The sequence below is a fragment of the Scophthalmus maximus genome, chromosome 11 (assembly GCF_022379125.1).
Source record: "Scophthalmus maximus strain ysfricsl-2021 chromosome 11, ASM2237912v1, whole genome shotgun sequence".
NCBI lineage: Eukaryota > Metazoa > Chordata > Actinopteri > Pleuronectiformes > Scophthalmidae > Scophthalmus > Scophthalmus maximus.
Genome location: NC_061525.1, coordinates 16,919,595 through 16,941,531, shown reverse-complemented (window position 1 = coordinate 16,941,531; position 21,937 = coordinate 16,919,595). Strand labels below are relative to the sequence as shown.

The 21,937-nt window shown below is 41.1% G+C and overlaps 1 protein-coding gene across 2 annotated transcripts in view; it reads right to left on the bottom strand.

Moving 5' to 3' along the window:
• LOC118299035 (arf-GAP with Rho-GAP domain, ANK repeat and PH domain-containing protein 1) overlaps positions 1-21,937 on the bottom strand; it is a 43,480-nt gene that overhangs the window by 19,347 nt on the left and 2,196 nt on the right. For both annotated transcript variants that reach the window (XM_035622395.2, XM_035622396.2), the window contains exons 2-13: positions 14,778-15,874; positions 10,162-10,331; positions 8,662-8,750; positions 8,485-8,567; positions 7,844-7,996; positions 7,051-7,120; positions 6,657-6,777; positions 6,346-6,530; positions 5,931-6,037; positions 4,774-4,973; positions 4,488-4,573; positions 3,833-4,015 (exon numbers count right to left, since the gene is read on the bottom strand). In XM_035622395.2, coding sequence (XP_035478288.2) covers positions 3,833-4,015; positions 4,488-4,573; positions 4,774-4,973; positions 5,931-6,037; positions 6,346-6,530; positions 6,657-6,777; positions 7,051-7,120; positions 7,844-7,996; positions 8,485-8,567; positions 8,662-8,750; positions 10,162-10,331; positions 14,778-15,799 — 2,469 coding nt within the window. In that variant the 5' untranslated portion in view covers positions 15,800-15,874. The remainder of the gene's footprint in view (positions 1-3,832; positions 4,016-4,487; positions 4,574-4,773; positions 4,974-5,930; positions 6,038-6,345; positions 6,531-6,656; positions 6,778-7,050; positions 7,121-7,843; positions 7,997-8,484; positions 8,568-8,661; positions 8,751-10,161; positions 10,332-14,777; positions 15,875-21,937) is intronic.

The following is a 21,937-nucleotide window of genomic DNA, read 5'->3' as shown; positions in this document are numbered from 1 at the left end:
CACCATGAGAATAAACGTATGTCTACTGAGATTTTCACAATGAGTTAGAGGCAAGATTCATGCCCACCATGTTTATTGGCTGAAACTACCAGCCATAGAAGTCAGTACATTAGATCAGTGCCCATGGGTCAACATATAACAACAGATATCTAGATCCAACAAGCATGGATCGGTGCGGTGTAACCTGATGCGATGACACATTCCAAAAAACCATAACTCCATATGTGCGTGTGTTCCATGTGGACATAGCTATGTAAGTAGGTCAATGTACTGTAATTTATCAATAGCCAACCATGGTCCCTTTGACCAAGGGAACCAATCAGAACAAATTACGAGGAAATGGGTTGTTTGATTGTTTGAAGACTTCACGCCCTCCAACATCTGCTGCCTATGAAGCAGGGAGTAATGTCATAACGCAAAGAGAGAGGGAGAGAAGAGAAGGGAATTCAAGAATCTAACCCAATTTCCCCAGAGAGACAGACAGAGAGAGAGACAGACAGATTTTATCTGGGTGTGTCTAAAAATCACAGGCCTCCATCTGGCCTCCGCAGCTACACAGGACAGAACTGGAGGGAAAGAACGAGATGAGAGAAACAGGAGAAAGACAAATATTGTGATAGGAAGATGAAAGCATTTCGGTGGGTTTCAGTTCATTAATCAGAGACTGATTGTTTTGGGCTACAAACTCAACAAGATGCACTTTGTACACATTCACAGACATAACCACATGCAGATGTTTCTGCTTTGTTCATATAATGTTAAATGTCAAGCCAAAACTATATCTACATTTCTGTGTGTGCATACGTTCATATTGAATCCAGATGGCTAGGAGCAGTTAGCCACATTATGTCCCTTTATTACCTCACCAGGCATAGTTTACAGAGGCAGGGAGATGGAGAGGAAGAAAGTGGAGATGGAAATCCAGACAGACGAAGGAGGGGAAAGAGAAGGAGGAATATGACATGAAGGCAAAAAGGGAAATCCAGACAAAAATGGGCAAAAGAAAAGCATTGAGAAATAAACAATCAAGAAGAACTCGCAGTAGACATTAAATGGATTTATGACAAAAAATGCCACAGTGTGAATGAGGATATGAGAGGACACGGTTGGAAAAGGGACGAAAGATGAGACAAAAGTTAGAGCAACAGCAGGGAATGGGGGGACAAAAAGAGGTGAATTCTTCTATACAATCCACTTTCCAAAAGTCTAAATGCATAAAAACAAGCCCATAAAAATTTTATACTACTGCCTCAGCTATTATGTTGGCTCTATAAAGCACCAATAACACGCTGATTGTCACCAGCATGCAGTCAACACAGACACAACAAACACGAGCTCAACAAGACTTGTCCAAGTGGGAACACATTTGGTACATGTGCAAACTCTCAAACTGTCAACAGCACTTCTCTCTGTGTCAAATAACTCAATATCATCTGTACATTCCTCTGTCAGACATTATTTGTTCTCCACCCAGTGGGCTTTGGTTGCATCACCCTCAGAAAAAAACCCACAACCAGCGAACAACAAAACATTTCGAGCACTTTCAGATGTCAATTAAAAGGCTTTTTCAAAAACAAAAAAAGGTTCAAATATCAGTGCAACGCGAAAAGACCATGGAGGATGACAGGCTACATTCTTTATATGAAACCTAATTAATGAATGAAAGACTTTAGAGAGCATCGATAGTTTCAAAAGAAGAAAGAAAGACAGCAAAGGGCAAAGAGAGGGAGGAAACAAAGCAGGAGGGCACAGAGTGAGAGAGGGGAACAAGACAATGATGTTCATTGACAGAGGTGAGTCTGTATCTACATCTACAGCAACACAAGCCAAAAATGCGCACACAAAAACATGCCTACTCACACATTAAAATGCATGTATCAGCCTTCTGCAGTGAAAAACAAACACGCAGACACACAGTAACTCTAATGTGCACCCATTAACACAGAGCTACGGTATTACAGCAGTCCACATAGTCTCAGTACAAAAACAAACGCCCCACAAACACATTTAAATGAGTTTGTCCAACTACACTGACTGAGATCACATACTGTTCAGGATCCAAAGTCCACTGACAAACATTCCTGCACTTGCACCTACCAACCCCCAATAAAACACCAAGTCGCACTTGCATTCTTTACAGAGCTAATCGACACGAATACACAGCATTTCACACACATTACACTGTCCTATACAGCTCAGCCACACACAACCTTACCTGGTAGTTTTCACTTCCTTTAGGTCACTCCTCTGTTTTACTGTCAGTTGACGCAGACACAAGCACCAAAGTTACAAATGTTTAAAAAAGTCCTAGTTTGTGACAGCAAGTTAAGGAAACACGAAGCCACTTACAAATAAGAAAGAGAGCCAGGACTGAGGAGAGATCAACTTTCTTCTGCAGTGCCAGCCAAACAATGCAGAGGACAGCAGGAGGAGGAGGAGGAGGAGGAGGAGGAGAGGCGGAGTTACGGCACATTCCACATAAAGCAGTGAGTAATGATGTCACATCAAGGAAAAAAAGGGAAAAACAAAGAAGAAAGGAAACAGAGAATTGGAGACAAAAAGCCAACACAATATGCAGCCCACATGCAATTACTGGATAATGGACATATTGCATATAGTCTATTATTTATTTTAACACACCCAGGTTGAAATTGTAGCAACGCAGAGCTGAAGAACTTTAAGTACTTTGACCAGAAAAAAGGGAAAAACAGGTAGAGCAGCAATCGGAGTAATTAAATTAGGGGAAAGCCCGGGTTCCAAAAATACATAAAAATGTACAAAAGTACAGGAGACCTGATTTGTCCAAGAGCAACATGGCGAGAAGGTAGTAACAGTAAAAGGAGATAGCTTTCATGGAGGAGAACTGAACTAATAAGGGAGGACCAGCAACTGAGCAAAACAAAACAAGCAATGATCAGTGTGTGTGTGTGACAAGAAAAACTTCCTTTATCTCCCCCTACACATCCCAAACACAGTGACTCACCCGCACCCGCACACACACACACACCCGCACATACATACACACACACACACACACACACACACACACACACACACACACACACACACACACACACACACACACACACACACACACACACACACACACACACACACACAGACAGACAGACAGACAGACAGAGTTGAAATACTTGGGGAAAATAGACCTCACAGTCAGGCGCTAACTGTGACTAACACACGCGCGCGCACACACACGCACACGCGCACACACACACACACACACACACACACACACACTCCACATTGTTTGAGTTAAGTGGGTTAAGCAGCTAATGACATTTAATGCACACAGTGGAGCACAGCAAGGGCACAGTATAAAACCCTCAACTTAAGCCATTCACAGACTGTTCCCAAATGTCTCGCTTCTGACTCTTTCTGAACAGATACAGTACAAGAGCGAGGAGAGACAGGCCGGCTGTCCTTCCTGAGAGGACTGCTGTATACAGGCTCTGGAAGTCCTAGACTTTATTCTAATGTTTCCCCAACAAAGAGGCTTCTGATGATTCCCCTACACTAAGGATTGTCTGAGAAGTGCCCTCTCTCATATTCTATCTATGGTCCTTTTTAACTGGTTTCATAGGAGGAATGGCTGTCAGCATGTGACTAAATGAATGAAGCCAACATTATAAGTTGAAATGACAGTTAAGTTATGATGAGCTGTCTCTAAATCCTCCCTGTTGTTCTTTCACAAAAACTGTTGACTAACTCTGAAAGAATATCCAAAATAGTCTTGTCTATTAAATCCTTATAACCACAGAAAAGAAAGTGTGCTGTCACATGAGGAAAAAAATCTAAACTGATTTTGACTTACATTATTGAGCTCTTTCTGGTTTCCGTACAGCGGGTGGTACTTCCGGTATTTTCCCTGGCGGTATTTGTTGGTGATGAAGCGCCGTCTCTCGTCACTGCAGCTAGAGGGTGTCAAAGCCTCACTTGGCGGGACGTTGGCTGCCCAGAAACTATTTACGCGCTCGTTGCCTAGCAGTAGGAACACCTGCATCACAGGTTGGGTTTAGGTGAGTATTACCACATTATGAAGGGTAGGAGGCATGTGTGGTCAGTGGTGTGTTCTCACAATATACATTGAGCAGTTTATTAGGTATGTCTATGGCATCTTTGATTGGTACAATTCTGTACTCTTGTGTATGTGAATCGATATAACAGCACATTAAAACAACACCTCTAACTACTTGCCTCAGGTAACACCAGAGTTGAATCCAAAACCCCTGACAGTGTCAACAAAAACTTGGCCTTGCAAAACTACTGTATTTGACTCTATTACATTATACAAGTGTAGTTAATAAAGTTGTACCTCTGTATAGAATGTAGGATTATTCTGTAGTAAAAAAAACTCCCAACAACAATCAGGTCTCGTTAACCTTTAGGTTAAGTGTTTGTGTGTGTGTGTGTGTGTGTGTGTGTGTGTGTGTGTGTGTGTGTGTGTGTGTGTGTGTGTGTGTGTGTACCTGAATAAGCTCCTCTGTCCAGACTTTCCTGTCCATCTTTAGACTACGAACCTTTGAAATGCTAGGACCCAGTCCTCTGTGCTCTCCTGAAACAGAAACACACACACACACACACACACACACACACTTTAGTCAGAGTTTTAACACTAGGGCTAAATGATATTTGTCTTACATCCCCATGGGTACCAATGCAACATACACAACAAGAAATTAATAAATAATTAAAAACCAACATACACCACAAACGCAAGAAAACAAAGATCCAAACCATATCAAAAACACGAACCTGCGCATCGTTTGCAGAGGACCACGCACAAGTTGATGGATGCCCATTCCGGCTTGGGGGCCCCACAGTCAGCGCAGAAACTGTTGCTAGGCTCCGCCCAGATCCGGTCTGCCACCTCGCTATTGGACAATGCCTCACCTATGGCATTCCGCATGACATCCACCCACTGCTCTCTCAGCTGCTCTGACTCTGCTATGAAACTGCGGACAGAGACAAACACACGACCGAGTGTTAAACCCGACATGACGGTGTCACAGCTAACAAGTGACAGAGATGAGAAAGCCTGTGCCAGCCCTGTTCATGTGTGTATCCTTATACTTTTGAGCCTGCTGAGAACTGACTCTTGTTCTGCTCTTCTTTAGCTAAAAATACTTGAGTGAAGACTGGAAACTAAGCTAGCACAGACACACGATATACACACACAGACAGATGTGTGGCTTGACGCAGACTCTCGTGGCTGAATCCTTCCTCTTCTCATCCTTGCTTCTCTTTGTCCTCAACGGACACACACACACACATACACACACACAATCACATGTGACAAAATTATCTAAAAAAACCCCACTGAAAATACTCTTAGCTCCATCCTGATACCTTTAATGTAGATTCACCACACACAAAAACTGCACATGCAGGGAGACACATACACAAGAGTCAATACATACTGAGACCAAGACACACACTGACATTCAGTCCACATCTACACAAATACACAAGCCTTTTCAGATTTCTCCATCCTGTCAAGCTGAGCCCCTGCACTGCAGGCTGTGCACTTTTAGCCAAAAGACCAAACACAAACACATGCACTTGTGCAAACTCACAACCCTCACTCTTCTTCACAGACACACACGCACACACATAAAATCGTACAAAGGCTTTTCACATTCTCAAAAGATGTCCAGCTGAGGACTCTGAGGACAGATTGACCCTGGGAATTCTCAGTAAAAACAACACGATCTAATTTCCCATGAATATCCGAGCACCACAACCAACTCAGCCGTTGACTTGCATTGAGGGAAGGTTATCTTTGAGCAAACATAAGTCCATTGTAGAAATGGGAAAATAAATAATTAGCCAGTTTGTGCACAGAAAATGGAGACACATGTCCAGATTAAGAGTATGAGTTTACACATATATACAGTATAGATTTACAGTACCTGAATATACGGTATGGTGTCGTCAGATCAAAGTTACGACGGTCTGAGTCTTTAACATTTCCTACATTCATCTCAATGGATGTGATGCCAACTCCAATGCGATAATCCTGAAAGGAAAAAAGAAGGTACATCATTTTCAAAATAAAAACATTCTTAGTTTTTTCTTCCATAACGGATCAATAGATACAATTTAAACCCTGAGTATAACATCATTGTTTTCATTCAGTTTAAAAAGGGATAATACCATCATCAAAGATACTAGGATTTTTAAATAGTATTTTGCAACATAAAGACAACATAACAGACAACAAAGTAAGGTAGATTTATTTAAAGTGTGATTTGTTCACACACACACACACACACACACACACACACACACACACACAAACACACACACACACAGAAAGATCCTTACATCTATGTTTTTGTAGAGGAAGACCTTATCTGAGGCGACAACAGTATAAAGTTTCGAGCGTAACCCTTTGAGCTCCAAATAGCCCTGGTAGTCCGGGGTCACAGGTGAACCAGGGCCCACGGTGCTGTGCCGATGGCGCCCCCTGGTGCAGTCCTGCAGTACAGTCACCCAGTTGTTTCTCTCAGCTGCATAGTCGTGCAATCACATGTATGAACAAGATTAGTAAAATATGCATGCACAAACGTATATCAAGATAAGACATAGGAGCATGAGATATTACAATGTGAGCACATCAGATAAAACAGTCAGACCTTCACTTTCAGCCCTGAAGATAAATGTTCGGTTGTTCGTGGCGACCTCAAACTTAAGCTCTCCCACACCGGTAACATTAGTGATGAAGGCTGTTGAGATGATCCCCTTGGAATAAATGTCCTACAACACAACACACACACACACACACACACACACACACACACACACACACACACACACACACACACACACACACACACACACACACACACACACACACACACACACACACACACACACACACACACACACACACACACACACAACAACTCTGTTATACAGATCCATATCTACCATTTTGCATGCAGATCGCGCATGTGTGTGTGTGTGTGTGTGTGTGTGTGTGTGTGTGTGTGTGTGTGTGTGTGTGTGTTTGTGTGTGTGTGCTGTTACCTTGTCATTTTCAAAGTATCTCAGGTAGTCAACATCAAGCTTTACCCATCGTCTCTGGTAATAGAGTGCCCTATGTGTGAGGACACACAGACACACATTCAAAAAGCACATCATCATTTATTACATTAGTACATTTTCTTTATCATATAATCCTATTGTAAAGCAATTCTTTTTCTCTATAATGAATTACATTTTTGAGGGGAGAACTACGTAACGTCTAAAATGCATCTTGCACATGGCTATGGTGTTTGACACACCCTTAATGAAAAGTTATTATAAGACATTACAAGATCCACTGAAGGGCCTGTCATTGGCGTGGCCTCGGATTTTGATGTGTTGCCATGAAATGGGAAGTTGTTTTTTGAGTGTGCATGGACAGATCTGCCCCAAACTTCACGTTCGATATGATTCCAGGTCTGAAGACACATTCATAGTTTCACATTTCATAATTTAAGAGTTTGTAAAGGACTTTGTGCAATATCTGTTGTTTTCAAATGTGCTATATAAATAAACTGGTTTGACAAGTGTATGAATAGCTGCACTGCATTAGTAAACTAAAAGTAGACCTCATAGTCAGGTCCTAACTGTGAACATAACACTGTGCCACTGTGTTACTGTGCTAATAAAGTATGTTGATATGTGTCACCATAATTTAAGTTTTATTATTGTTTCATCGTTATAATTAATTGAAGGATTTATGCTCTGCGCAAAGCATATTTGGCAGTTGCTCCCCTTTTTTTCGAGATTGTAGAACAGCCGTTTATGTGTGTACAGTATGTGTTGTCATTCATACCCCTGAGGTGGATTCTTGTCCAGCCAGCCCATCTTGATGACAGCAGCCAGCTGAGAGCTGTCTTCTTTAGTGGCTGAAGCCAGTCCGCCTGTGTCTGGCAGGTAGACGCTGCCTTGCAAGTTACTGAGGCCTCTATCCTGCCACAGGGTCCCACTTTGGATGCACAGAAGCACAAGCATAAACACACACACACACACACACACACTTAGTAAACAATATTAACCAAAAAAACATATATTTACCCGTTAATGTTATATTCTACAACCAATCAATTGAACTTCGTCAACCAGGAAACAAATAACGATACATCAAATACATTATTTGTGCTCAAACCAAAATATTTTCACAAACGATTCGCAGTGTATTTGGGAAAAATGGAAATTTTATAATTTTTGGGAAAATGTTGGCCAAAGATAGCCACAACATTTTATCATTAATTCCATATTCATCCGCTTAACTTACAGTAAATTTAAAAAAACAATACAATGGAATGGCCTGTTGATAATCTACAAAATAAAGGTCAGTGATGTACTGACAACCAAAGACAAACTGTCTGTGTGGTTGCTTATTGGTTTAACAACATAAGTAAGTGTTTTTGTGTTTGTGTAAATTGTTTGTCCGTGTGTTCATTCATGACTCACTCATCCTCATCCAACAGCCCGTCGTCACTGCACAAAGAATTGAACCGCCTCTTTGGCTGAACAGGCACTTGCAGGGACATTTCCTATTGGAGGAGACAGGTGTCACTCACATTGTAAAGGGGGAGAAGTGGAAGACGAGTGTAATAGGAAAGAAACTCTCACTCCACACACTCTTACCCTGTCCGGTGTGTTCACGCGATGAACAGTGGAGTTAATCAGGTCTAGATCCTCGTATTCATCAGAATTATCATCTGGTGAAGTCTTCACTGAGGAGAAGAGAGGAGGCCAAAGAAGTAAGTAAGAATAGTATAGAATAGGGTTAAAAGTAGATAACGACACTGATTATACTAGTTACTCGAGTTTCAGTCCGTAAGTATCCAGATCCCCTCACATTTTCCATATTTTGATACGATGCAGCTTTCTGCTTAAATAGTTCCAAAAGAAGTTTCACAAATCTACACAAAAAAAAGACTTTGAGGAGAAAAAGGGAAAATGGAAATATCACATAATAATTATTCAGACTCTTTCCTGTGACACATGGGACTTGGCGTTTTTGTGTGAAACATTTAAACATCGGTTCATTTTAGTCAAATGCTCGTTCATCAGCGGCAGCCCTGGTTGTTTACAAAAGTTACTTCCGTCAGCGTCGTGGTATAAACCCCGGCCATTATCATATAATCTGTTGTGATTGTACCAGCAAGTTTTCTGCCGGTCCAATTGTTTTGATGAGCCGGTCCCTGTATTATTTGTTCTACCAGAAAGCATACAAGAGCAATTATAGAGGCTGGTAATAGTAATGAGAAGTAAAGATTAACAATGTGTGCAGAAAAAAAAGGGAGAAGACCAGAGAGGATATATCATACATTTTTATGCATAGAAGCTTATTGTGAAAACCCCCACCGTCGAGTAAGCGTAAAATTTGCACCACCTGTTGCATAATGCACAGTCAAAGCTAAATGAATCAGACACGGTTCAGTAAATCCACATTCATGATGTTAAAATGCAGATCAGAGACATCAAGCACAGACCAATTAGGTTTTCAAGGGATATAGTAGCGTCCATTTAGGTGGAAATGCCTTTTTAATACTGGTTGTCTAATCTACATGGCATTTCAAATGTTATTTTCACTATGAGGCTACAGCATGGGCCAAAAATATCACTCTTTTAGAGTTAAAGCCTATAATTATAATCATACAGTTTGAATCATCTACCTAACTATCTATTTGTTTACAGACGTGGAGGACAAACTCTGAAGAAAGCGCAGGTTTTTTAACTGAATTTTTGAAGCTGGGATCACTTCCATTTCCCCCATTGCCCTCACGGGATAAGCGGTATAGCTATTGATAGATGGAAAAGCTTCCTTTTTGTACAAGTCATAGGTGTATGTGCATTCCCTGTCTCTATATAAAGAAATCAGGGATTTCAAAATAGAGTATTATAACCCACAGTCATGGTTGAACAATGATTATATGCAGGGACACCGCTGTAGTTTAAGGGTTAAGACACCAACAATGTGTCTGCCTGCAATGTCTGTTCTAATTCAGCAAGGGAACTTTGTTTTACGTTATCTCTCGCCCTCATTTTTTGTTTAATCTCTCTTCTATCTAATAAATGCATAAAACACCAAAACGACTTCTTAAAAAGGATTAAATCCTGATACCGCTATATGCCACTTACTGAACTCATGGGGAAGTCGGGAGAGCCTCCTGGCAGGCAGAGCTGGCTGAGTGTCAGGTTGAGTTAACTGTTTTGTGTTATCTTGGGTTTGGGGTATCCTGATCCGAGGGGGGACCTGAGGCGTTTGTTCTTTCTGCATCTCATCAGTGGCCGACTTGGTGGGAGAGGAGCTTAGGGATGAAGGGGTACAAGACAGGTCAACAGCGGTTTGGAGATCAGGAGACGATTTCTCAGGCAGCATGTTCATCTGAGATCGGGTGAAAATCCCATGCAGACGGGTGATTCGATACATCCTCTGTTGGACAGACAGCCCCTGTGACACCCGAGACTGTCTTCTCTTTCTCATTGCGAAGTCAAAACTACAACGGTGACTTCTCTTGAGATTTTACTCGAGGGACCTACAGTAGTACAAAAAAAGTCCACAAGTTTATGAGCGGTTTCATCTCTCAAGGTAGAAAAAAATCACTCTGGTATTTCTGGTAACCAGATTTAGTCAAGATTTTTGACTTCTGCTCCGACATCTGAACGTCCTTCAGTGCTAGCAGAATTAATCCCAGAAATTTGGCAAACAGCCGTCCCCCCACTCTCCTCCTGACTGTCTAAGTTTTCTCTCTTTACCTGTGGCCTCAACAGCAAGTCTGAACCTGCATCACCTTGCAACATACCATCGCCATATAAACACAGCATACCTCTGGATCCACCATAAACAAACACACAAATACAGTATGTGTGCACTACAATTATATAACCGTAAAGTGAGCTGAGGGAAAAATATCTCCAACAATTTATATTACTGTTATTATGGTGATTATCATCATGAACACAGCTTAGGTCTCCTGTCTTGACCACAGGGAACAGATTTGAGCTGGTAAATAGTCTGTCTATCTCTAACTACTCTGTCAAACACTTCCAATGCAAATCCCACTCCTTACATTCAATGTGAGAGAGCAGGAATTGCATATGACTGAATAAGATTAAACTACCAGTGTCAAGATAGCACGTGGCGTTTATTCCTCACAGCTCAATTTCAACTCGGAAAGAAACATACACACATTATTATGTTCTAAGGGTCTACATTTAGTTTTGAGTAAAGGAAGCTAAATAAATGCTGATTAGCTGTGTTGTGTCACTAATATCTTGAAAAGTTGTTAGACTCGAGAACGTTCTATGGACATGTGGGTCAGATAAACAGTGCTGCACACTAATTACACTGATGCAAACACTGCCACAACACTGGCCTTTATTCCTCTATCCAATGCCACAAAAAGCTACAATTACCGCTCCACCAACCAGTCAAGCTGCAGCCAACATGGTCACAATCTCCTGTTCCTGAGATATGGTGTTATAGCCAGAATTGGCCTTTAACCTTTTGGATGTAAACTGTCATCACTGTGATAATTTTATCCAATTACAAATTTGTGCAATTCTTGAATTATTGTCGAAAAAAAGAAAGTATTGTGATTTTAGAAGGACCTTGACCTTTGACCACCAAAGGTGGTAATGGAGACATCCTGTTCACAAGAAGGAGATGGGCGGACAGACAGCTGCAAAAAAAATGATGTCTGGCCATGCAAAAATAAAAAGGCAAACTACTAATTATTTGTGGTTTTGGTGACTATATCCTTGCTGATGGGAAATTCAAGTGTGAGCACACAAGCCTGGTTTCTATCCATCCAGAATTGTGAAAGTTCCTCTTTACTCCTCCGTTTTGTATATTTCCTTCTCATTACAGCCATTTATCCTTAGAAGGAAACAAAGATATTAGTGACACAACACAGCTAATAAGCATTTTCAGCTTGGGAAAATGTCACATTGTTACTCACTTATCTGCAGCAAGTCTGAGTCAAAAAGCCATATTAGCTTAGATACGTAAAATTGGGACAATATGTGTCAGAAAGGTCTAACGATGGCCAACCTCTTCCATCAGTTTAAGGTACTTTACTCTAACAACCCTCTCAGTTTGTTATTGTAACATGGTTTTTGACATGCTGGCTGTTTGGCAGAAAGTATCCAGTCAAAAATGTTCAAATTTCAAATGGGCTTCCAGAACAAGAAAGAAATGAATGAAGTAGCTAACAACTCTTTAAACTTAATAACTATATATATACACTTTGTTCATCAGTTCAGTTCAATAATAATACTAGAAATTGACATACACGATCCACAAAGACAGGAAACTGACCTGTTGGCACAATTCCTCCCAGAGGAAGAGCGCTCGCTACATGCTATATTTAACCTGCTCTCTGCCAGCTAACAGATGAAGAAACAATGACCATTCCTTTCTCCTCCCACACTACGTGCATGTGAACTTATAATTCTAGGAAAATATCCTACTATTTTATCCCTAAGTCACCTGACAATAGCTACGGGACCCTTGAGCTGTGGTGTTGACGGATGAGAAGTACAGCTTCCATGACTTTTTTGGTCTTAAATACAGGCAAAATGTGGCAGTTTGGTACATCAGAACCGCTTTCACACATTTCATACACAAATAATAACTTTGGTCAATTAAAAAAAAAACAGTCTGAATGTAATTGATGATAGGGAATGCCAACAATAAAGCTGAGAGCAGTTTTTCTCTGATTAAAAACAGACCTCCACAAGAACGAAACACACCAAGGATGCCTTTGCCAAACCTCACCTAACTGCTTCGGTCTTCTTCACAGACATTCAAATCACTACCAATTTCAGTTCTATAAATGTGTGCAGCCCCAGGACAGGTCTTGCTCTAAAAAAAGAAATAAGCTAATGAAAACACAACCGTACCTAATTATCTATTCAATAAATGTTTGGGTAAAAGAAATGAAACTGGTGCAACAGCAGAAAACATGAACACAGCAAGAACAGCAAAGCTTCCTTGTTTGTGACACTGACACAGAAGAAGTGTGAAGAGACGGAGGAGAGCAGCAGCCAAAAACAAGCAGAGACAGATAAGAGGCATGTAGAGATATGATATATCAGTTTTTACCTGTCAGGACATATTTAAAAGGAGTCCTCTTCAATGATGATACAACAAACACACACATCGGAAGAGAGGGGCGGAAAAAAAGTGTAAGAGGAAATGAATGATTGACCAAAAGATGGGAGGAGCCGACGAAGCACACTAGTGAGGAAACAAGAGCAACAAGAGAGTGAGATTATTTGCTGGTAGCGGTCACAAAAAGTTTGAAGGTAGTTCCTGGTAAAAAAAAAAAATCACTGTTTACTTTCTTCTTATCTTTGTCTCCCACTCTCGTTCTTTTTCCCTGTGTCACAGAACGCAGGGTTTTTAACCACCCTGGGTTCTTCTCTATTGCTACTTCCCTTCTCTCTCTACAGGCAAGTTTCTCTTCAAGCCAAAGGTGGACAGCGTGCACATGTTACTCATAATAGAAGTCAAGAGGCAAAGCTGGTGATGAAACAGAAAAACAGAAATAGCTCCACAAAGAACTACACAAGCCGACTTATCAGTGAAACTTCGAATAGTCTGCTGTAAAATGGAGACTGTGAACCACAGTTTTGGAAATGCATCAATGTGGACAGATAGCAGCAAAAAAAACAAGCTACAATACTGCCAGTTCAACATATTTAAACCATGCACAATAACAGGAGGTTCAAATAGTGAAGAAAAGGTCACCGCAGAGCCTTTGAAAACCAAAAAGAAAAAAAAAACAGACACATGCACACACTCAAGTGGTCAAGTGTAAGCAACCACAACACAAACTGCATGCGGCCTCTCAGACAAGTTCACAGACTCAACAAGCGTCGGAAACATATTTCCTTATTCAATAGGTCAAATAGTTCTAGGTCCAATCGGTCAGTCAGTCGATCTGTTTCAGAATTTAAATTTTGGGAAGTGTCATATTTTAGTATCAGGAAGTGTTCATGAAGGAAGTGTTTTTATGTATTGTGTTGAGTTAAAAAGTGAGGCATGTTACCATCTTATCCAATAGAGGGCAGCACTTTCCTCTCTAAGAAATACCAACATTTCACAAAGATGGGATTCTTGACTCAACAAAATACCTCTCTCAAGACTCACACACCGTCGACAATCATTTACACTATCCTTTTCCCTTTTGCTTCAATATAGTACCCTCAAACACTCGGAAAATCTACTGTTAAAACTCCTAAAATAGGTTTTTAAAAGTATTAAAACCTAAAATCCTAACCCTTACCCTGGAGAAGCACAGAGGCACTTGAATGGACCCAATTAAATCAGGGTGAAGGAGGAACCTTTCTCTAAAATGCTATAATTTGATAAATGTTAGATAAATCAGTGTGAGAGCAAATAACTGGATCCAGCTCTTTTCAGACATGAACTCACGCCGTGAAGTTTCCAGAGATTTTCAAGCAGTATTTTTTACATGGGCTTAAATGGGAATTTTTTTTCTAGGGGGCTAGTAGGAAAACCCCGCAAAAATATCCAGAGCAACATTTGTGGACATTTGTGTTCTCACATGCAGCCCCTCTGGAAGAGTTAAGGAAAATGTGCGGACTTCAGTGCATGTCTGAAAGCAGCTTTAGATTCCACACGATCCATGAGCAAAACTCGGTGGTGACTGTGCAGGAATTTAACCGTTGTCTTTTACAAAATATTTAAAAGCTGCATTAATACTTATTTTAAAAAGTGTCCTTACCTGTGAGCTGTGGGGGAGTGTGCAGGAAACCTCTGTGGGATTGGTGGAGGGCCTTTAGGTCCTCCCCCTACTTTTGGAGGGAGAGGTGGAGCATTTCTGTCGTCACTGAGGGCAGCACCAGGGGAGACGGGTGAACTTTTGCTTCCTCCATCAACAACCCGATGTTGGGCAGATGGCTGAATGGCCAGTGTCTGTGGTCGAGTTTGTGTGGCGGTATGGGTAGGGGTGCTGGTGGGGGTGAAACTCTGGGACTCGGCTTTAACGTCATGTCTATCCAGTTTAGGGGAGCCCGGGGTTTGACCAGGAGGTGAGGGGCTCAGGGCAGAGGTAAAGCGCTGTGGAGGGCAGTTGGGGGTGCTACGTGGGGGGACAGGGGGTAAAGAGGTGTCATAAGTTGGAGAGACTCGGGGGCCGGGGGGAGAGTCCACTGGAGCAAGAGGCCGGAACTTAGTCCTCTCTTTAGGCACAGGCTTCTCCCTCTCTCCATCTTTTCCTCCATCCCCCTCTTCCTCTTTGCTTTCTCTAGTTGCCGTTTGTTTTTGTTCAGGAACTGGCTTCTTCTGTCCTTGTTCATTTTCATCTCTCATCCTGGATACTTGTCTCTCCTTGGGGACTGGTTTCTCTCTTTCTCTGAGTGTAGTTCTCGAGATCTCTCCATCTCCTTTCTCCATTTGCTTAAGCATAGTTTCTTCATCCTCTGAGAAAGGCCCAGGTCTCTCTTCCGTTTCCTCTGAATGCTGATCCCTCTCAGACACTAGGGGATGAGAGTGTATGTCAGATTGTGTGTCCCGATTACCGTGTGTTTTGTTCAGGCTAGCCAGGATGCGTCTCTGGTGACCCGGAAGGGTGATGCCCATACACTCCAGGTGATCTGGCGTGAGGTTGTGACATTGCCGTAATGTTGCCAGCCCAGCATTCCGAAATGCCTCAGAGTACTGCTCCAGACGAAGTACACACAACCAGTCCCACACATCTGTACAAGATTCAGATTGAGACATGGTAGATGTGTGTGGGTGTAGCATGTATGGGGCTGGAAGGGCTGGAAGTCCAAGTCCACAGAGAAAATGTTTAAATCCTCAGATCATGGCTCAAACAACCTGTGGATGAGAAAAAAACATGAACATTAACAGTGGAAAAGAAGGAATGAATACATAAACAGAAACGACTGGCATAAGAAGTTTTCAAAAGTTTATGCTCAAAACAAATATTTTTTCCAAATTTAAACTGGAAATATATATACAGTATATATATTGGAGACCACATGATTAATAAAACTTCCTACAGACTACACTCTGTTGAGAGACCCTGCATTTGGAAATGTGTTACGATGCAAACATTATCTTGCTTCCTGAAAAACAGAATTTTAAAATTCAGTGCAAGTGTTTTTGTGTGTGTGTGTGTGTGTATGTGTGTTAAACTGTGCAAAAGTCAACTAAGCAAAAGAGGAAGTTAATGTCTTGACACTAAGCGCCCCAAGCAGTTTGGTAATTTGATCAGTTCACTTTAGTGTCTATAGACAACACATTTAACAAACTCCATGTCTAAACTACCTAAGGGCAGGAAAAATATGAATGCACAGTATGTTTACACCTACTTTACTCAACTTAATAGAATTTCTTTCGTAGCACTTTCTTACTAACTATGGGAGGAGGTGTCATTCACACAAGTATTGGCACACATTTTCACAGACTCACTCATTTCCTTCTGCATCTCTCTAACATACAGTTGAATGCTGCATAAGGGCTTTCAAGGTCAGCTCCCACATCTCAGCATCTCCATCCCTCTCCATTAACACTTTCTCAATATACGCTCCACTCTGGCTTTTTCAAATGCAGCACGTCTTAAGATATGAATAATGTACTAATCAAGACAGCATCTGGATTTCTTTTTTAAGTTGCTGCACGCCAGCTCCCGGCCTTCACATGATGCAAACCTGCCTGAGAAATAGCTCAGTACAGACAGCTGTGAGGCATAAACTGAAGCCATCATAAAGATGAATTTTGACAGTGCAATAACTTTAGTCTGTCAAAATCAGTATTCAAAGACCTACTGCATTCACTTCATTTTATCTCTCTGCCTTGAGCTGAGGGTTTCCCAGAGAGCCCCAAAGACACACACACACACACACACACAAACACAAACACACACAAATACAGACACGCACGTGCGCACACAGACACACACACAATGTAATTGTGTGATGTGGAACCCTCTATACTGAACATCACCTGTTATGTGAAAATTTGAAATTAAATACATGGTAGGTGTGTTTGCAATTTACAGTAAGGTTATTTAGCTTTATACTGATACAGTATTATAAGGACGCTGGTCTGTTTCAAGGCTAATTACTATAACTACATTGGCTTTAATCAAGGGCTTGAATGCACGCGCAGTGATAATCAATAAGAAACTATAGTTTGAGTTTAAGATCTGCTCATTAATCATGATTACACCGTCTTAAGTGGACTTTCATTTTGTAAATAAGATAGAAGTCTTCTTTACCTTCCTTATATAAAATGATAAATTCTTTAGGAATGTTTCATTGTTAAATTCAAATTTCTTAAATCAAATTCAGCTATAATTATTTTTTTTAAAACAGTATAGACCGACTTGATATACAGTACAGACACACATTAAAGAGAAATCATTGACTGCTGATTGTCATTGGCTGGACGCGAGTGAGCACAGAGTAAGCCACAGTATCCAGTCCAAGAAATACTATTCAACAGGTTGCGAGTGTGCTAAAAAATTGCTGTGTGTCATTTCCTGACAAGCGTTTCCTCTATCGGGGCCACAGAGGCATGAGGACAGTGTGAATCTTGCTCTCGTCTTTCTGATAAAACCAAGTTCCTATTTTTGAACAGAGGAACTAAGAAACACTTCATGCGATGGATTACAGTCTGGCCGGTATTCGTCTTCCCCCTAACCCTGCCACTTGGGTGTTATTCATAAACAAAACAGAAACACAGTCAAATTAAATTTGAAAAACACATGCGCCGCACACCGCACACCACACACACACACACACACACACAGATTTAACTGGCTGATCTCAGCATATTTGATAAGACACAATTTTTATTTTTATCCTCAGCACTTTGGACCAGAAAAGCCCTGAATCAGCCCTTGTGTGTGTGTGTGTGTGTGTGTGTGTGTGTGTGTGTGTGTGTGTGTGTGTGTGTGTGTGTGTGTGTGTGTGTGTGTGATTAGGTATTAATGATGTTGTAGGGGACCCAAATCTGTTTACACAGCAATGGGAGACTGGTCTTCCTTATGGGGACTTAAAAGCAAGACAACAGACAACATGTTTTAAGGTTAAGCTTTGGTTAACGTTAGGGTCTGGGTTATTATTCATTGTATAGTGTGTGTGTGTGTGTGTGTGTGTGTGTGTGTGTGTGTGTGTGTCTTGTAAAAATAGACAGTGAAAAAACTAAATTGTGCAAGGGCTGTAGCCGAAGAGGATCAAGGGGAGGAAAAATGCAGGTCAGATAATCCGTCTGAAATTTGTGCAGAGATTTGTTAGCAACAGGCTTGATTTTTACAAGCATTTTTATTATATTTTATAAGTTTAATTTAATGTTGTTTTTTATATAATAAAGAACCCTGCGCACTAAACTCAGGGCTTGACTGGACGGTACAACAGCAGGACGTCAGCATAACAGTTAAGAGATGCCATGACAATGGACAATGTGACACAGGAGGAGATCTTACATCAGAAATTATGAAAAACAATCTAGGACAAACGGTTAATGGGAAAAGAATGGCTTAATCCAATTTTCAGTAGAGGTAGAGTGCACTGTTCAAAATAAACAATGAAAACATAATAAAAGCACTGGTCAAACTGGATGGAAGACACAGTGAAGACGCAGTATATACAGAATATTTACTATTTGTCAGCCATCCTGTGTTTAAAAAAAAACATTTAAACTTTACACTATATACTAAGGAATACAACTAGAAATCCCCAGTTTTCCCAGTGATAATTTCAATATGTTGCCAGCTTTCCCACCTTCTGAGCAAAACTCTGAACTCCAGCTGACTCTTGAATTTATTTATTTGCTTCCTACTATGCCGATAAAACCTTTTTAGAATTGTTGCAACTTCCAAGGACTATTCCTCTTTTGTTAAGCAAGTCCTACGTTCTGTCTTTGTGCCTCTCTGGGATTAACACAGCCTGGACCTACCTCTGTAGTAAATGCAGAAAGATTAAAATTTATGTTGATATGTGTTTTTTTTCTGATTGTGGTAAAATGGTGGTAAGAAAGGTCAATAGTTGTAATATTACGTAGGTGGAGTTTTACTTCTGTAAAGCCAGGGTAACTGTTCATCAACCAGGACTGCCTTCTTCCTAGGCTTTCGTTTAATTTTCTGCAGTTTCCAAGTAGCATTAGACTCTCTGGACATTTCAATTCATTTATCTCTCCACTCTCTCTCTCTCTCTCTGTTCATTTGTCCCTCCCTCCCACTCAGAAAACTGCCAATAACAGGGTCTCTGTGCTGCCCTCACAATGGGAAACTCTGTTGCCCAGGCAAGTACACACACTCACACAAAGTCACACACACACACACACACACACACACACACACACACACACACACACACACACACACACACACACACACACACACACATACACACACACACACACACACACACACACACACACACACACACACACACACAGACAAACACTGACAAGAACGAAGGAAACACAAGGTGCAGGCACAGTTCGAGTCCGGTCACACACTCGAAAAACAAGTGCGCACCTTATAATATTGTGATAACATTGTGTGTGTTTGTGTGTTTAACACATATTCCTTATTAATTTAGCCGGAATGATCCATATTCTCTCTGCAGAGATCAGTACTGGCTGATGTCAGGTCATGTACTCAGTTTTAAAGCACAGTGTACATCTCTTGAGCCAAATTAACATTAGGTGATATCTAAGACAATGCATCAACATGTAAAAGGACAGGTCTAACAAACCAGATTCTTGTGTAATGGACTTTAAAAAAACAGAGAGAAAAAATGAAGTAATTGTGGATTGTTTAAAACACTCTAAACTTTTTTGACTCATTAGGCCTTTACTAAGATGCTTGTCTTAAGACCTGATTCTTCAAACCCCGTGGTAACACTAAGCAGCCATGGTCTCCTCCAAGCTACTGGCTGGGGATGTGAAAATAAAAAAATAACTGATGCTAGCAAAGGAAGGGAGGCTATGAAAACACACCAAATTCACTTCCAGCTCAAAATTTCCACTGTCTGAAACTTCATTAAATATTACAATTACGGGGATTTGTGGAATTCAGGGCAGGATCTGGAGGAAAAGAAAACTTCCAGATAGAACTGCATGTCTGCTGGGCAGAAAGGAAAACAAAAACCCCACTGCAGGAAGGTTAAACTGTCAAAGGAGTGGTGGTGGTGCTCCGTTCCACTGTGCAGCGCTTACGCACAAACAGGGTCTACGCGGAAGTCATCAGAAGGAGCTCTTCACAAAGGTCAATGTCCGAAGCGTGCAAAGAAAACATCTGGATAATCCAGAGTCGTTTATGAAACAATTGCTGTGGACAGATTAAGTTAAAACTGAGCTTGATGGACACAATCACCAGTGGTATGTTTGGTGAAAAGAAAAAGGAACAGCGTGTGATGAAAACAACACCTTGCGTGCTGTTATGCGTCGGGGTGGAAACTCTGCTACCTGCACACGACTTAGCTTTGGGGTTGTATGGCAGTAATTAGCAATTGCACTGACGAAACAATGAGGAAAATGAAAATTTCAATGACTGCAGCGTATGACAAACACAATGACCACACTGGATTACTGACTTGTTTTAAATCCTAAACTGACTGATCATGATATGGCATTTTTACTGACATCATTGCAGATGAAGTCGAATGTACTTTATCGGCCTGACCGATTATTATTCCTATTCTAATTTGCAAAAGGGGGGTTGATGATATGTACCCTACTTTGCTGGTTTACAAGCACCAGTACTATATGTACTTTACCCACTGGTGTACATAATATATCCTTAGTTTATCTATTGGACAAACTGAAAGTCAGTTGTCTTATTTATCACCACTCTACTCCACTCATCTACTGTGTTGTCTTAGGAATTGCTCCGTCAAGTGAGAGGACGTGGTTATTTTTTACTATCTACCATCATTAAGTGGAACAAATACCAATAGACGAGAAATGTGGAGAATTCAAAACATCAATTCTATGTAGCGTCCCCTAAAATACCATGTAAAACAAGGACAGAGAAAGTCCTTCTTCTCCGTGACGTTGCAACAGATTAGTGCTATCGGTGCAATTTCGACAGTGCAACATCAATTTATCTACAAGTTGTACAAGAGTAAAAAGCATATTGTTTCAAAGTGAGATACAGTTTTGACCGTGCCAAAACCACATGTAGGACAAACAATCAAAATAGCTGTAAAGGAGGATTCATAAGAATCCGACTCCACTTACACTATACTATGTAATTATGCGAAGGCGGATGCTTCGTCTTCTTCTACTTCGGATTCAATCGTTTAAGTTAAATATTGCTGCCGCAATTAATTGTGGGGCGTCTATTTCTCCTTTCCTTTCGCATAGGAAGCGCCAGTGTACCCTATGCCGAAGGGGATAGGAAGGGAGGCAGTGAAGCACATTTCCTAAACATTTAAAGAATTCAAACAGCTCTTATCGTGGTTGCCGATAAATTACTTTCGGGTCTTTTCACTCAGTGTGGAACTTCTCTAAGCAAAATCGACAAAATTCAAACGCAGGTCAAACCCTCAAACAGCCCTTTGAGTTTGCAATGACTGGACAAAATGTCCTCACTTTCCGCAAAATGTCCTCACTTCATGAAGTCGGTAACTCAAACTGGTCCTCACAATGATTGAAGTACATGTGAACACACACACACACAACACACCAAACACACAGAGGTCATGAGGTCATTACTCATATACCCACCACCAGACACACTGCTGCTTTCAGTCCACTTTCAGTTAGGACTGAGCAGTGACTCAGTGCTGCCAGTAAGAAACACATTGACACAATGTACTCTGGTGAAGTGTGCGTGCACACACACAAACACATCCAACTGAGTTGGACTGAGGGGTGCCATTGAATATTTAGTCTAACTTCAATGATATAAACTTGGGAGACATT